The 15,514-nt window shown below is 34.9% G+C and overlaps 1 protein-coding gene across 1 annotated transcript in view; it reads left to right on the plus strand.

The window, feature by feature from the left end:
- The window catches only part of LOC150096871 (U6 snRNA phosphodiesterase 1), a 39,188-nt gene that overhangs the window by 3,494 nt on the left and 20,180 nt on the right, over window positions 1-15,514 (plus strand). The window contains exons 2-4 of the mRNA XM_090408514.1: window positions 188-336; window positions 4,358-4,541; window positions 15,267-15,320. Coding sequence (XP_090264640.1) covers window positions 188-336; window positions 4,358-4,541; window positions 15,267-15,320 — 387 coding nt within the window. The remainder of the gene's footprint in view (window positions 1-187; window positions 337-4,357; window positions 4,542-15,266; window positions 15,321-15,514) is intronic.

Here is a 15,514-nt window from a genome sequence, read left to right on the forward strand (position 1 = left end):
GCATGGCATGATGAGCTGTGTTTGTGACAAAGGGACCTCTTATCATGACTTACTTCATTGAAGTCCATTGATGATAATAATACAGTTCCTTGCAATATAATGATATTTTCTTACAATTCGAATTGATGAATATACAGTTAATTGCATGATAAATATTTTCAAATTATTTTACATCACTATTTTACAGACCACTACTTCCTCTTCCTTCTCAAGTGTTGGATATGTTTAAAAGTTACTCTCAGGATGAGCATGAGGATGATATTACTAAGCATCATGGGAAAGTTCGTTCCTTTCCTCATGAAAGAGGAGTTTGGGCAACACATGTATATGTCAGTTGTAAGTAATTTTTCTGCATTGAATTTCATTCTACTAATATAAGTTTGATAAATTTTTTCCCTGCTTTTTAAAAATACATAGGGATATTATGATAATTCATATAACAGTTTTGCAGTGCAAAATATTAGGGATGTACTGAACCATGATTTGGTCAGATAACCAAATATTTGGTTTGAAATTTGGTCAAAGCAGCAAATGTTCATCCAAAGCATACTGAATTAAATTTTTATGAACAAATATTAAAAAAAAAACATTAAAAATTAAGATTTTTTTGTTTTTTTTTAATGCATGTAATTTTTTTTTATTTTTTTGAAACATTTGCTTATAAAATTTAATTAGAATATTGAAAATTTAATTCAGCATGCTTTGGCAGAATATTTTGTGCTTCAACTGAATTGTAGAATGAAGAAATATTGCAAATATGTGTAATAATACTTCACCTAACCATGCAAAAATAATAACTGTCTATATTTCATAACCTCAGTTCCATAATGAGAACTGACAGCTATTTCAAGCTGTTGGTTCTCATCAGAGATTAGACAGAAACCTTAATAGCACAAGAACTCTCATTCAGTAAAAACCATTCCTGTGTCAGTTTTTTTTTTTTTTTTTTTTTTTTTTATATATATATGAACCATGATCAATGCATAGAAATAATTATCAGAGAAGAGCCTAAAAGTTTTCATTTCAAAGTTGTAAAATAAACAGATCTATATTTCATAACTGAATATATATACATACAGTGCCATAACTAGCTTTTCATGGACCCTGTGCAAGATTTTATTTTTTGGAAAAAAAAAAACATTAGAAATAGAAATTCTGTAACGTTTTAGATTAAAGTTAAAATTTTACTGTACCAATAAGAAAAATGCATATAAAGTATGTTAATTAAAGATAACTTTAATAAATAACTTCTATATTTCGGCAACGTCACACCGCCATCTTCAGGAACATAAAGATATGGTATGTGCACGCAGGCACTAACAAAAGCAAATGAGGAAGAAAGCAAGAAACTAATATTGTTCCTAAAGTCCTAATGGTGCCCTCTGGTGGGCTAATTTGGTTATCTTGGCAGTTGGGCTGAAGTTCTCAAAATGTAGGTCTCCCAAATTTGGGGTAGTTTCATGCACCCAAATTTGTTGCACCTCAACAAATTTGGGTGCATGAAACTACCCCAAATTTGGGAGACCTACATTTTGAGAACTTCAGCCCAACTGCCAAGATAACCAAATTAGCCCACCAGAGGGCACCATTAGGACTTTAGGAACAATATTAGTTTCTTGCTTTCTTCCTCATTTGCTTTTGTTAGTGCCTGCGTGCACATACCATATCTTTATGTTCCTGAAGATGGCAGCATGACGTTGCCGAAATATAGAAGTTATTTATTAAAGTTATCTTTAATTAATATGCTTTATATGCGTTGTTAATTCCGTAAACTAATTATCAGTTATCTATGACCAACGTATAAGCCTTGCTACTAGAATAAGAAAAATCATTACTTATACAATTCCTATTTAATAGTTATTTCTTATTGGTCAGTTAATTTTTAACTTTAAGCAAAAACATTACAGAATCAGCCCTCATTGTAGCAAAATTTAAAATTTGAAAATTAATTTTTTTTTTTTTCAGTTATATTTAATTTAGTTCTATAACACCTTACTGCTCGCATATTGAGATTCCATTGTAATCATGCACGTGCCCTAATCGTATGTTATTCCTAGTATTGTTTAAACTACTCTACTGATGATGTCCCAAGATACTTGGGATGAAATATTTACAATTAAATAGTTTTCACTTTGGTTAATAGGTGTTTTTTATTGATGAATTCACCACAGGTTTTGTTATATAAAAATGTGTGTGTGTATATATGTATATCTTCTTCTCTCCCATAGTCCTAAATGGACTGTTGGGTCACTCATGGCTGTAGATGATATTCTTTGTTAGCCTCCTCCAATGCTGAGGACGGTATTCTCATAAGCTCTCTGGTTTTTACTTGAAATATATTAAGTGTGTGTGAGTGACTAGATGCTGGATTTGAAATGGTCATGGAAAGTAGTATTACTTCCAAACCATCCCTGTAGCCAAGCTACTAAATAACTCTATCTCCATCCTGCTCAGTTTTAACAGTGGTTTATCATATGGTACATGATCAAATGCTTTTGCAAAATCCAGATAAATCAGTGTACCAAAATCAGTGTACTGGGCATCTCCTCTACCCAAGTACACTTGTCACCCTGTTATAAAATGCAACCAAGTTACTAAAGCGTGATCTCCCCTTAACAAACCCATGTCGGGTTTATTAAGACTACTTTCTTCAAAGATTTCCATTCTCATCAGTCCAGGTTTGCATTCTTTCTCTAACACCTTCACCACTACACTTGATACCAATATTCCCTCTAGTTTTCTTTACAACTGGGTGGACCTGCAGCTGCTCTGAACTGAAAATTTTTACATGACCTGATGACTGCATGGCACTTTAAAAGTTTCTTTTTGTAATATACATACTATGTCCTGTCACCTGATGGTGATGTCACCTTCATGTGAGACTTTGATCTATCTCAATAACTTCAGGTTTCTGCTGCAGGTTGACTCTAGTAAAGCACTCGATCCAGCCAGTCATCACTTTCCCATCTGTTTGAAAATATTTTATTCCTAACAAGGCCCACCAGCCAGCCAAGATCACATGACCTAACTTAAATTTTCTGGCAATAGTTATTCCTCTAGCTTATATATAATCTGCATTTCATTTTACATGCTTTTAAATGCCACAGTTTGTTATAGAATTGCCTTTCACTATAACAAATCATTCATTAAAGATCCTAACTGTAACCTTCTAGCTTACTATTGTAAAGAAAATTCACTGTAGTTAAGCCATCCATTATAATAAATAATTCCTATTATCCTTACAAATACTTTGTAATGAAAGTGAACTGTATATATTATCATTGGAAATTTTGTCAAATATTCTGGGGAAATAACCTATATATATATATATATATATATATTAGGATAACCAAGCAATTTTATATGCTTGGTCATTTTAGCTCCTAATCCCAAGTATGCAAACAATTAAGTTTGCGCCTGAAACAAAGTTCAAGTCTAAAGATGGTACAACACCAGGGCAACTCATTGTAAAGGTGGTTAAAGCTTTGATCACTATTCTTAGTATTTTCCCATAATGTAAAGCACATCTCACTAGAAGATGTATACTGCAATGCATTATGGGTGGGGTCACTACCCAGACCGGTTTCGACCTTTTTTGAGGTCTCCTCAGTGAGTAGCTAGACCCTAAATACCAAGGTTTTAGTAATACAAAGCCTTATCAACTTTACCTATATAAGTTGCAACAAGGTGTATTAAGTTTTAATAAAAATCTCTGGAGGAGATATTGATGGGAATAAATTTTTAACTTGGGTATATTGTATATTAGATAAAATTGCTTGGTTATCCTAATATACAATATACCCAAGTTAAAAATTTATTCCCATCAATATCTCCTCCAGAGATTTTTATTAAAACTTAATACACCTTGTTGCAACTTATATAGGTAAAGTTGATAAGGCTTTGTATTACTAAAACCTTGGTATTTAGGGTCTAGCTACTCACTGAGGAGACCTCAAAAAAGGTCGAAACCGGTCTGGGTAGTGACCCCACCCATAATGCATTGCAGTATACATCTTCTAGTGAGATGTGCTTTACATTATGGGAAAATACTAAGAATAGTGATCAAAGCTTTAACCACCTTTACAATGAGTTGCCCTGGTGTTGTACCATCTTTAGACTTGAACTTTGTTTCAGGCGCAAACTTAATTGTTTGCATACTTGGGATTAGGAGCTAAAATGACCAAGCATATAAAATTGCTTGGTTATCCTAATATACAATATACCCAAGTTAAAAATTTATTCCCATATATATATATATATATATAAGTTTTATAGCTTTTGTCTGATTTTAATTTGAGACCTCAGATATTAATTTCATAAACTTCTATTTATTATTCTATTTTTTCATATTTTTCAGTTATACCTCCACTTCACTTTGAAAATATGGTAGATTCTCTTATATCGACAGTAGCCCAAAAAAACATTTCTTTGGATAAAGCAGAAGATTTTCATATTAGTCTTTCAAGAACTGTGAAGTTAAGATGGCACTGGATCCAGTCTTTAGTAGATAGCTTAAAAACTGCACTGCACAAGTTTTATAGGTCAGGGCATATTTATTGTTTTTTGTAACATTTTGTATTCATTAAAATATCAGACAGGCATACTTTGCAACTTTATTATTATTATTATTATTTGACACCTCCAGAGAGTCCAAAGACTCATCGAGGGAGAGTGTGCCAACAGCATCACTTATACCTAGTTTTTCCTGATTTCAGTTTTTTTTATTTATTTATTTTTTTTTTATGACTTTATTCTCTGCTTATCATGATATAACACTTGTTATTCTTATTTCACTCATTGATTTCATTCTGTCTTTAAATACACTGAATTTAATTTAAGGAAAATAATTGTCTATTTAATACTGATACTTAACTTTCAGCATTGCCATTGCTGATCATTCTAATTAGTATGTAACACTAATCCTGTTGGTTCAGTTGTCCTTCCATAGATATTAGGTTCCTGCTTTCTAGTATGGAACTAATCCTATATAGGATTAGTATAGAACACTAAACCTGTTGGATTATCATTCAGTACTAAATGTATCTAGGAAGAGACAATGTGTGTGATCCTATTTGGATGAGTGCTCTATAATACAAAGGAAAAACATACTATTAATTGTTCATTTTAGTAAATTATGGAGACTGCAACTGTTTTAGAAAATATCACTTAATTTCTCAAAATTTTGACCTTCATATTAAGGTCATCATCTGGAGTATACACATATATACTGCTTAGAAAGAAGTCAATGGACACCATAATGTGAGGGACAAACAGCTGTACCACCCACCTTAATAAGATATAAGACCTCATTTTACTGCAATAACTACAGCAGTCCTACAGGACATACTTTCCACAAGTGTACACTAGCAATCAATGTGCAATTTTCAACCATTCTTCCTGTAGGTATGTAATGAGGTCGTGGACAGTTGTGGGGCCTATTGTGGGAGCTATTGACTTCACCGCTTGCTCCAGTTTATCCCACAGATGTTCATTAGGGTTAAGATTAGGGCTCTGTGAAGGCCATTCAAGTGTGGTGGCATCGTGTCCACAAACCATGCAGTTACAGCAGTAGCAGTCTTATGGCATGGTGCTGTTACATCCCCCCTTTTTTTTGTATTGTTATGTCTATTTTATGGTCAAATTATGTCTCTTCCTTCCCTTATCTCACTTCTTCTTTATGCTCTAATCTTTACTCTTAACTCAGGGCCATATTTTACTATAAGGATATGGTTCGTGGGTTGAAAGCAAAGAGATTCCTACCAGACAATGGCAACTCCTTTGTTTCTGAGCTAATGCTGGTTCTTTCTTCTGACTCAGGGAAAATTTCTATTTTGCTGAGCCACCCTAAGTTCTAGATTTTCAAACAGTGAAGAATCAAAGAACCAGTACTGAGCTCTGAACTGTATCCTTAATTTCTGAATCTTTATATAAAATAACTCAAGTCTCAAATTTATCCCTATCTACAGTTGTGGCCTCCCTTCCAAAATACCCCCCCCCCCCGCTGTGGTTCTTTTTTTTTTTTTTTTTTTTTTTTTTTTTTTTTTTTTTTTTTTATGGGGTGTGTGTGCAGTAGAAAATGATCTCAGGCAAGGCAATTGTTAAATCAAAAGAAAACATTTAATTATGCACTAAACAAATTACAAGTCATGTATATAACTCAGACATACGTTTACTTCAATATCAATTTCAGTTAAATCATAAGCACTCAATCTCTCTAATTCTGTCTTAACAAGCTTAGGTATCAGTTCCACATGGCATGCAAACAAAGGTGAAACAAAAGCTAATGACTCAACACTATTAAGGTTAACTCTGTCATGCACAAACTTCAATGTCACTTTCAGATAAAATATACGCACTCAATTTCTCTAATTCTCTCTTAACAAGCACAGGTATCAAATCCACATAACACTCAAACAAAAGTAATACAAAGATTAAGGACACAATTCTACTAAGGTTGTGCACTTCACAGATGTTCAGGTCATGCTCTAATTTCTACATTCATGTCTTGGAATTTAGTCTGTCTTTCTAAACTAGGTTTGTAGAGTCCTTACGTGAAATCACAATATTCTAGACTTAAGTGTTCTATTAAAAGTTACAATCACTCTTTCTGCACACTTTCATTGAACAAAGAAAAGGTTTCTACGTTACCACCCAGTTGGGAACTGCTGGAAAATCATACACATCTTGATACAGCTTCACCTTCAGATCTGTTCTTGGTTCCGTTCGACCTGCTGTTTCCTTCTTGTCAGATTCGGGCTAGATGAATCTCAGACACTGAAGACACGTGCTTGCCATTCACTGGTCACCAGGTTTAAGCAAAGCTCTGCTGTCTATACTGCATACCGGACCTCAGCTCCACTGGACAAACTTTCTATCAGCAGATTCTCAAGGACTGCTCGACATTCTTTCCTCACTTGTGGCTTGATGCTTCACCCAAGAAACCAGGACGGACATCAGGGCACAGAGAGCATGACTCCCACAAGAGCAGACAACTGACTGGCAAGGGACTCGGGCAGAGGATCCGACAGACGAGAGAAAAAAGCCCAGTCCGGCACTGCGTTGCCTTTTTAAATTATGCGCCCCTACACTTCTATACTACGTCATATCCTTTTCCTTCCTTGCTCACTTCAAGGTACAACTCCCTTCACTAGCGCCACATTCTCCCCTAGTAATCTCTTTGGTGGTGGTGGTGGGGGTTTTAGTCATGTGCCTTCCCTTCACGGTCAACGTGTACTCTGGCGCATGTGCATTGTCTCTGACAATCGATCTTTGATCCGTTAGACCTTCACTCAGTAGTGCACAAACACTCATGCTATTTTTAGCAAAGCTCAGGCAGTGGATTTAATCACAACAAAATACATTTTGATATTAAGGGATAAATAACAGAATTCTAAAATTACTAATTTGTCTGGCACCTTCACATTTAATTTTACCTGCTTGACATATCAGTATGTGCAAAGTTTTAAAATGCATGTTAAGCTCTGAAGAAACTCTAAGTTAACCACTTTTAGTTTTATTCAGAACTTAACAGTGCATTGTCTTACTGGAACAGACAGTGGTCGGTTCTGTAGAAACCCAACAGAGTAGGAAACATTGCATTGTCCAGAATGTTCAGATACCTCTCAGAGTTCAGTGTTCATGGCACTACAAATAGAGGTTTGAGGCTAAACCAGGAAAGACAGGACCATACCATCACACTGCTACCTCTGAATTTCATAGTTGGAATTATACACTCTGCTAAGAAATGTTCACCAGGCATCTGCCACACTCATACACCATCCATCTGCTCAGTAGAGAGTATATCATGATTTGTCGCTCCATGACACAGCTTTCCAAGCTTTCATATCAAACTGTACATGCTCTTTGCACCACTTAAGACAATGCTATATGTTAGTTCAGGTAATGTGGAGCTCACATATTGCTGTCCTGCCATGGAAACCCATGTTGTGAGCCTTAGTTCTGAATGTTTTTGTGCAGATTCACATTCGAGTTAACTCTGCATTTAACCTGTTGGCCAAAGAATGGCAGTTTTTACATAGTATCCCTCAAAGGACCCTACGGTCATGGTGAGTGTAGTGGGTCATCCACTGTGGGCAGCACTCACAGTTGACTCCTTGCACTTCCATCTCAGTATGGTATCACTGATTGTTGACCTGGGATGGCCCAGTTTGTCAACAGTTTGCCAAACAGATAGGCCTGCAACATGGCATCCTATCACAATACCTCTTTCAAACTCTATCAGTTCCCTTCTTACAGCCATTTCAAACAGAGACAGTTGCACTGACTTGGGGCAACATGTTCCTCCAGTTCATACCAGCTATAAACACGACTCATTACATGGCACGATGCACCTTGCCAAGGGGAATGTCTGTTGACTTCTTTTCGAGCAGTGTGTGTGTGTGTATATATACACACACACAAGGACAAGCTATATTATATTTCAAACAGTATGACAATGACTTGATCATCTGTTATTCTACTGGCCTAACTTCTAGTGGGAGGAAAAAAAAAACTACATCATAGCTATTGGAAGCTCCACAACATAAAAATTAGGTCACAACTCCGACCAATAGGTGATAACACAAGCATCTCAAAGGCAGAAACACCAAGCCAACATGACATAGCCTTACACTTATCCTGAAATGTTCCGATGACGATAGCACGATTGAAACGGCTCACATTCCATTAACACTCTCCCCCACACTCCAGTTTCCCATAAAACCCTTCCCCATAACAGCACCCTTAAATATAATAATATATATATATATATATATACATATGTATATATATATATTATTTTAAAAAAAAAAAGGGTTTTCTAATTAATTTCCCACCTTACCTCAAACCCCCACCCTTTTAACAGCCTAACAACAGAAGCATGCAGAACGAAGACAACCTAACATCCAAACAAGGTATCTGCAAAATTTCTTCCTGTACTAGTCTGCATATATTTATTTTTAATATACACCTATAATGCCCTAAGTATTTTTGAGTAAAAAGCAAATGATTTTAAAATAAGGCACACTCCTAAACGAAAACAGGCAAAAATAGCCATAAAAATAATACATCATTGCTATATCCTATTTATAACATCATCAGAGAACAAATGTAGATTTTGTTTTCACTAGAGGTCAGGCTAGCAGAATAACTTTTGATTGAATCATTGTCACTTTGGCATACTATTTGAAATGTAATATTGTTTGTCTATGTGTGTGTGCGTGTGTGTGTGTGTGTGTGTGCGTGCATGCTCCAGATGATGATGTCCTTAATATGAAGGTTGAAACGTTGGGGAATTAAAGTAATTATTCCTAACACTCTTGTAATCTCTATAAATTACCAAAATGAATGCTGATCACTGTGTAACATTAAAGATAAGAATGCTATTATCTAGAACAGAAATGCTACATATCACATACAATTATATAAAAAGGTTGAGAGAAGTAATGGAGATGATGCATATTCTGATGCAGTGTACAAGAACCAAAGCAGACACTTAGATGAAATGGAGTTTCAGAGAACTTACTAAGAGTGAACACCAGAAGTGTATTTTTTATATTCACAATTGCTACTCAATATTCCTTGAACTAAGATTCTGAAAAAAAGCTGTTTTCATAGATATGGAAGAATTGTTGATTGAATAAAAAGCCAGATTGAATTGTAAGAAACCAGTCACCTGGCTTCGTACTATTCCTCTATTCCCTGATTTATTATTTCAGTAATCTTCCTCCCATTTCACACTTGCAACATTCATTGCCTCCTTTGATTTTTTTTCACCAGAACGCAATTAGAAGGTTCTTATCCAATCTTGGATACCAAGGGAAAAAATTCTTCTAATCTTAATGGTACTTGCTAATTGCTCTATTCAATTGAATTGAATAGTGTTTTCTATTTTGCCTTTTTATACCAATTGTTGCACTGATATTTTTTCTGAATTTGATATTTATTCTGAAACTTGAAAATTAGCTTGTTCAACTTATTTTAAAGCACAGCAACAAATCATTTGCCATCAAGTTACTGTCCAGTTTTCTGAATCCTACTCAAAAAAAAAAAAGGTTATAAATAAGATTTTTCTCCCATGAATTCCCAGGAATATTTGAAATCTTTCTTGTTTCAAGTCCCAAAGACATTTCATAAATCTTAATTTATAAATCTGAAACAGGAAAGCTTTGAATTTGTAATAAATTTTTAATTTTAATAAAATAAGTATTATATCATACAGATGTAAAAGATGGTTAAAATTTTATTATGAATTACAATATTTATTGACTGCAATGAATACAGTATTATTAATTATTTTCTATATATATTTGTGTTTCTCATAAATATAACACAGCTACACATAAATAGACGTTTTCTTGATTATACCTATACACTCAAAGTCAGTTCATTCACAGAATGAAGTGATAAGGAAGTACCGTATTTGCTGGTGTATAAGATGCACTTTTTTTCTTTGAAAATAGGTCTGAAAAACAGGGTGCGTCTTATACGCTGATACTCAGTTTTTTATTACTTTCATTTACATAGAGTTCAGTCATTGCGCATGCGTCCTGCTCGTTTAAACTTTCCAATTGTCGTTGCGAACAATGATAAATTTCTGCCATTAAATTTTCTCTAAATTTCTTGGCAAATTATGGCTGAAAAATGTTGGCATTGCTACAATATTGCATACAAGCTACGTGTGATTTTGTATACTAAAGAACATGGAAACAGGGCCCGAAATGCAGAGAGGCATTTTGGGCCGCCCCAACTTGATAAGAACTTGGCAGAATCAGGAAGAGGGTCTAAAAAAAGCAACTCACAGTAAACATAACCTACGAAGTGGAACTGCAAAATGGCCAGAACTTGAGGCAGAACTGAATACTTGGATTTTTGACCACAGAAAAGTTGGACTTTCAGTGTCTACAAAAATGATTATTCATCAAGTGAAAGCAATAACCATTAACAGAGGGATCGCCAATTTTACTGGATCAACATCATAGTGTTCAAGATTCATGAAGAGAAACCAGCTATGTGTACAGACTAAAACAAAAATATCACAAAAGATCCCAGCTGAATGTGAAGAAAAAATTATTGAATTTCATCGATTCGTCATTAACGGAAGGAAACGGAAAAATTTCGAACTTGCGCAAATAGGAAACATGGACGAGGTTCTGCTGACTTTTGATGTGCCCTCAAACAAAACTGTAGATTCTAAGGGCACAAAAAAGTGTTACTGTTAAAACTTTGGGGCACAAAAAAACTCACTACATGGTTGTTTTATCCTGCTGTGCTGATGGGACAAAATTGCCACGACTATCGATTTTTAAAAGGAAGATGCTACCCAAAGAAAAACTGCTTAAAGGAGTGTTTTTACATGTTCACGCAAAAGGCTGGATGGATGGAGGAGGAATGAAGTTATGGATAGATAAAATTTGGTCTAGGTGCCCTGGCGGACTGTTGAAGAATCCTGCCCTGCTAGTATGGGATCAGTTTCGTTCTCGCAGAACAGAAGATGTTAAAAATAAACTCAAGAAATTGAAAACTCAGCTGTAATTCCAGGTAGTCTAACTAGTCAGCTTCAGATGTCTTGAGATGTCTGTATTAATAAACCATTTAAGGGATTTATGAAGGAGAAGTGGAACAGCTGGATGCAGTCTTCAGATTTTGAGGTTACGTCATCAGGAAGAGGCCTAGCATTTCGCAAGTTTGTGAGTAGATCATAGCTTCATGGGATGCTGTGAAAACTGAGACAGTGGTTAAATCATTTAAGAAGTGTGGCATTAGTAATGCACTGGATGGTACAGAGGACAATTTATTGTATGAGGACTCAGATCCTGATTTAGAAAAGATTTCAAGTGTCTTCATTTAGCTCTGGAGATGAATTTCTGGGTTTTGACGAAGAAGATTAAAAGGTGGGTACTTTTTCCTAGTTAGATTAGGTATTTGTTGAAAGTAGACCTACTTATTACTTTATATTTGAAATACTGTAAATTCATTATAATATTCAGTGATAAAGTTTTTTCCTAAAAAAAATGTATACAAAAAAGGGGGTGAGTCTTATATGCCGGCAAATATAGTAATTCTGCCTACTAAGAAGGAAGCGTTATTCCCTTCTTAGTTAAATTGATGAAAAAGAACACTATCAATAGTTGACAGACTTTTATGTTATTGCGGAAATTATTATTATTAAGAGAGACCTCCAGGGAGTCAGGGACACATCGAGGGAGGCTACATACCATACACACCAGCTATCATACTTATTCTTAAATTCATTCACACTGCTTGCACTCACAACATCCAATGGCAGTCCATTCCAATCACTCACCACCCTATGAGAGAAAAATCTAGACCTCACCCACTTCTTAGCAGCATTCATTCTTAGATTCCAAGGATGCCCTTTCCCCACCATCCATAAATTGAAAAATTCCATCAACTGAAATCCTTTATGACCCTTTCAAAAGTTTGTAAGTCTCAATCATATCACCCCCACTTTCTCCTGTTTGCTAGTGTCTGCAGTGTACAAATTCTCAATCTGTCTTCATAATCAATATTCCACAATCCTGATATCATTTTTAACACTCTCCTTTGCAATCACTCCACTATATCAGAATCACAACAGAAACCAGGAGACCAGACCTGCACACAGTAGTCCTAGTGAGGTCTTACCAAGGTCTTGTAAAGAGACAAAATGACATCCTTAATCTTAACATGTGAATGTTCATTTCAGCATTGCAATTATCTTTTGAGTTGTGCAATCTTTGCTACACGGGCCCCTGCACTTCATCTTCCTATCTACTAACACTCCAAGATCCCTAGTCTCATCAGTTTCTTCAAGCATAATCCCACCAATATAATACGACATTGGATATCTGATCATGTCAAAGTGCATGACTTCACATTTATTGACATTAAACTGACATTCATTTCCCCATGCTCACAGTTCCTGCCTATTCAAATCATTCTGAGTACTGCATATCAACAGCATTCCTGCATACCGTTCCTATCTTTGCATCATCAGCAAATGGCTATATGTCGCTTGTCAAATCCTTCCCAATATCATTAATTTTCAGATTAAATAAAAGAGAACCTAGCACTGAACCTTGTGGTTCACCACTGGTTACCTTAAATCTTGCAGATTTCGTATCCTCCCTTATACCACTTTTTGATCTGTCAGTCAGCCATTCTCTTATCCATGCTAATATTCTATAATCCAAACCCATATTCTCCAATTTATGCAATGGTCTGCCCTACTGTATTCTGTCAAAAGCCTTAGCAAAATCCAAAAGTATCATGGTGTATTCATTCCCTTGTCTAGTTCATTGGTAACATTGTTATAGAATGTGAGCAAGTTGCTAAAACATGACACCTTCCCTTAGTAAACCCAAGTTGCTTGTCACAAAGTAGAGATTCACTGTCAACCCATTTCTGAATGCGAGCCCTTATCAATTTTTTCAAAATATTCACCACCACTCCTGAGATACCAGTTGGTCGATAGTTGGATACATTGGGCTTTGCACCACCCTTATGCAATAGAATTACCAAGGATTCTTTCCATTTCTGTGGAATCTTCCCTGTGCTGAGACTCATGTTAAACATCCTGGTCAAAGGAGTAGCCAGTTCAGCTGAACACTCATTTAGCACACGTGCTGATATCCCATCAGTTCCTATTGCTGAATTCTCATTCAGTTTGTGAAACATCTCTGAAATATGGAAATTGATAACAGAATAAGCAAAGCTGGTATGATGGACAGCAAGTTGAATAAATTATTTGGAATAACACAAATTATTCAAAACAAGCAGAAAGATATCCAGTTTTACCTATAGATTTGAGAATTAGATAAGAAATAAAGCAGTTGCTTGAAGACTACAGACCATAGATATAAGAATATTGAGCAGAAATTAGAGTAATGAACAAGTGCATCACTGGCAGAATCGTATTAAAATGAAAATATAAGAAGAAACTTGACATTTCTAGCTTCAAGTATATTATTATTATTACTACCCCAAGTCCTCATGGAGTCAAAGACTCATCTAGGAGGTCCTTTTATCACACACACACACACACATATGAGCAGAGATAATCTAAGATTATAGTTTGATTACTTAAACAGAATTTGGGGGTGGGAAGAGAGAGAGAGCACATAAATCAAGTGTAGATGCCAGAAAAAAAGACTCAGAGTAGACCAAGATCGAGATGGATTGATGGTGAAATATAAGAACCAACAGTATTAGTGATAACAAAGAATAGATTATTTTGGAATAAAATTGATAGGAAGGTAAGTGAGGATACATATTAGGAATTGATAACTATCATGTTTGACAGGAAACAAAAACCTCAAAATAGTTATCTAAATTTTAGAAAGGAAGAATTTAAAAAGTGACATTGTGCTAATCAATATCCATTATCATAATCTTAATAATTCTTTGTTTTTAAATGAAAAAGATACCATATATATAGGAAAGAATGACTACTATTTGGGTTTTTTTGGTCAAATATATTTATTTTAAACTAAGTTATACCAACTAGTTTCACCAACTGTGGCTGTTGGCTTCATCAGAGTTAAAATTATATAAATGTAAAAACACTTAAACGCTAAAAACTGTTTTGCATTGAAACCATAAATGGACCGAATACAATTGTATTTTTATAAAAGCAGAAGAACGTGTACATCACATGTATAGTGCATGTATGATCTACTAGTTGTTATGTAGGAACGTTCTGTAGTTGGCAGCAAAATTTAATTCTGGCATGGGATAAAAGCTCCATGCCCTACTTAGAGGAGGATTTCTGCTCCCGAATGATAAAAGAAGCCACAACAGTTCTCCATTCAGAAGTAAACCTAAGTAGAAACCAGGGATTAATTCTGCCTGAGATCTGGAAGACCCTCATTAGATCTTTCAACATGCCAGAATTAAATTTTGCTGCCAACTGCAGAACATTCCTACATAACAACTAGTAGATCATACACGTGCTATATGTGTGATGTATGCATTCTTCTGCTTTTATAAAAATACGATTGTATTCGGTCCATTTATGGTTTCAGTGCAAAACAGTTTTTAGCGTTTAAGTATTCTTACATTTATATAATTTTAACCCTGACGAAGCCAACAGCCACAGTTGGCGAAACTAGTTGGTATAACTTAGTTTAAAATAAATATATTTGACCAAAAAAGCCCAAATAGTAGTCATTCTCTCCTGTAGTTCTCGTGTTCAAAAATAACCATTTTATTATCATACCACATATATATTTCTTTTATAAGTGTATATGATATTTTGTCTATTCCAGGTTTAACATTATAATGCAGTCTGTAGAAGTATACACCAACGAAGAAAAAACAAGGTAATCTATACTACACATATAATTGACCATGGTATGAAAAAAAGAAATGTATAGAAACATACACATAAGGATTATTATTTTAATATTTTTTTGGAGTCATATCATTTTAAAAGTATTCCTCACACCTCTTTCAATCAGATTTTGAAAATATTCAGTAAGTTATGTTGCACCAAAAATTATTATTTTTATATATG

The sequence above is a fragment of the Typopeltis vanoorti genome, chromosome 18, assembly GCF_054136105.1.
Source record: "Typopeltis vanoorti isolate ZY-2024b chromosome 18, IOZ_Tvanoo_1.0, whole genome shotgun sequence".
Lineage (NCBI taxonomy): Eukaryota > Metazoa > Arthropoda > Arachnida > Uropygi > Thelyphonidae > Typopeltis > Typopeltis vanoorti.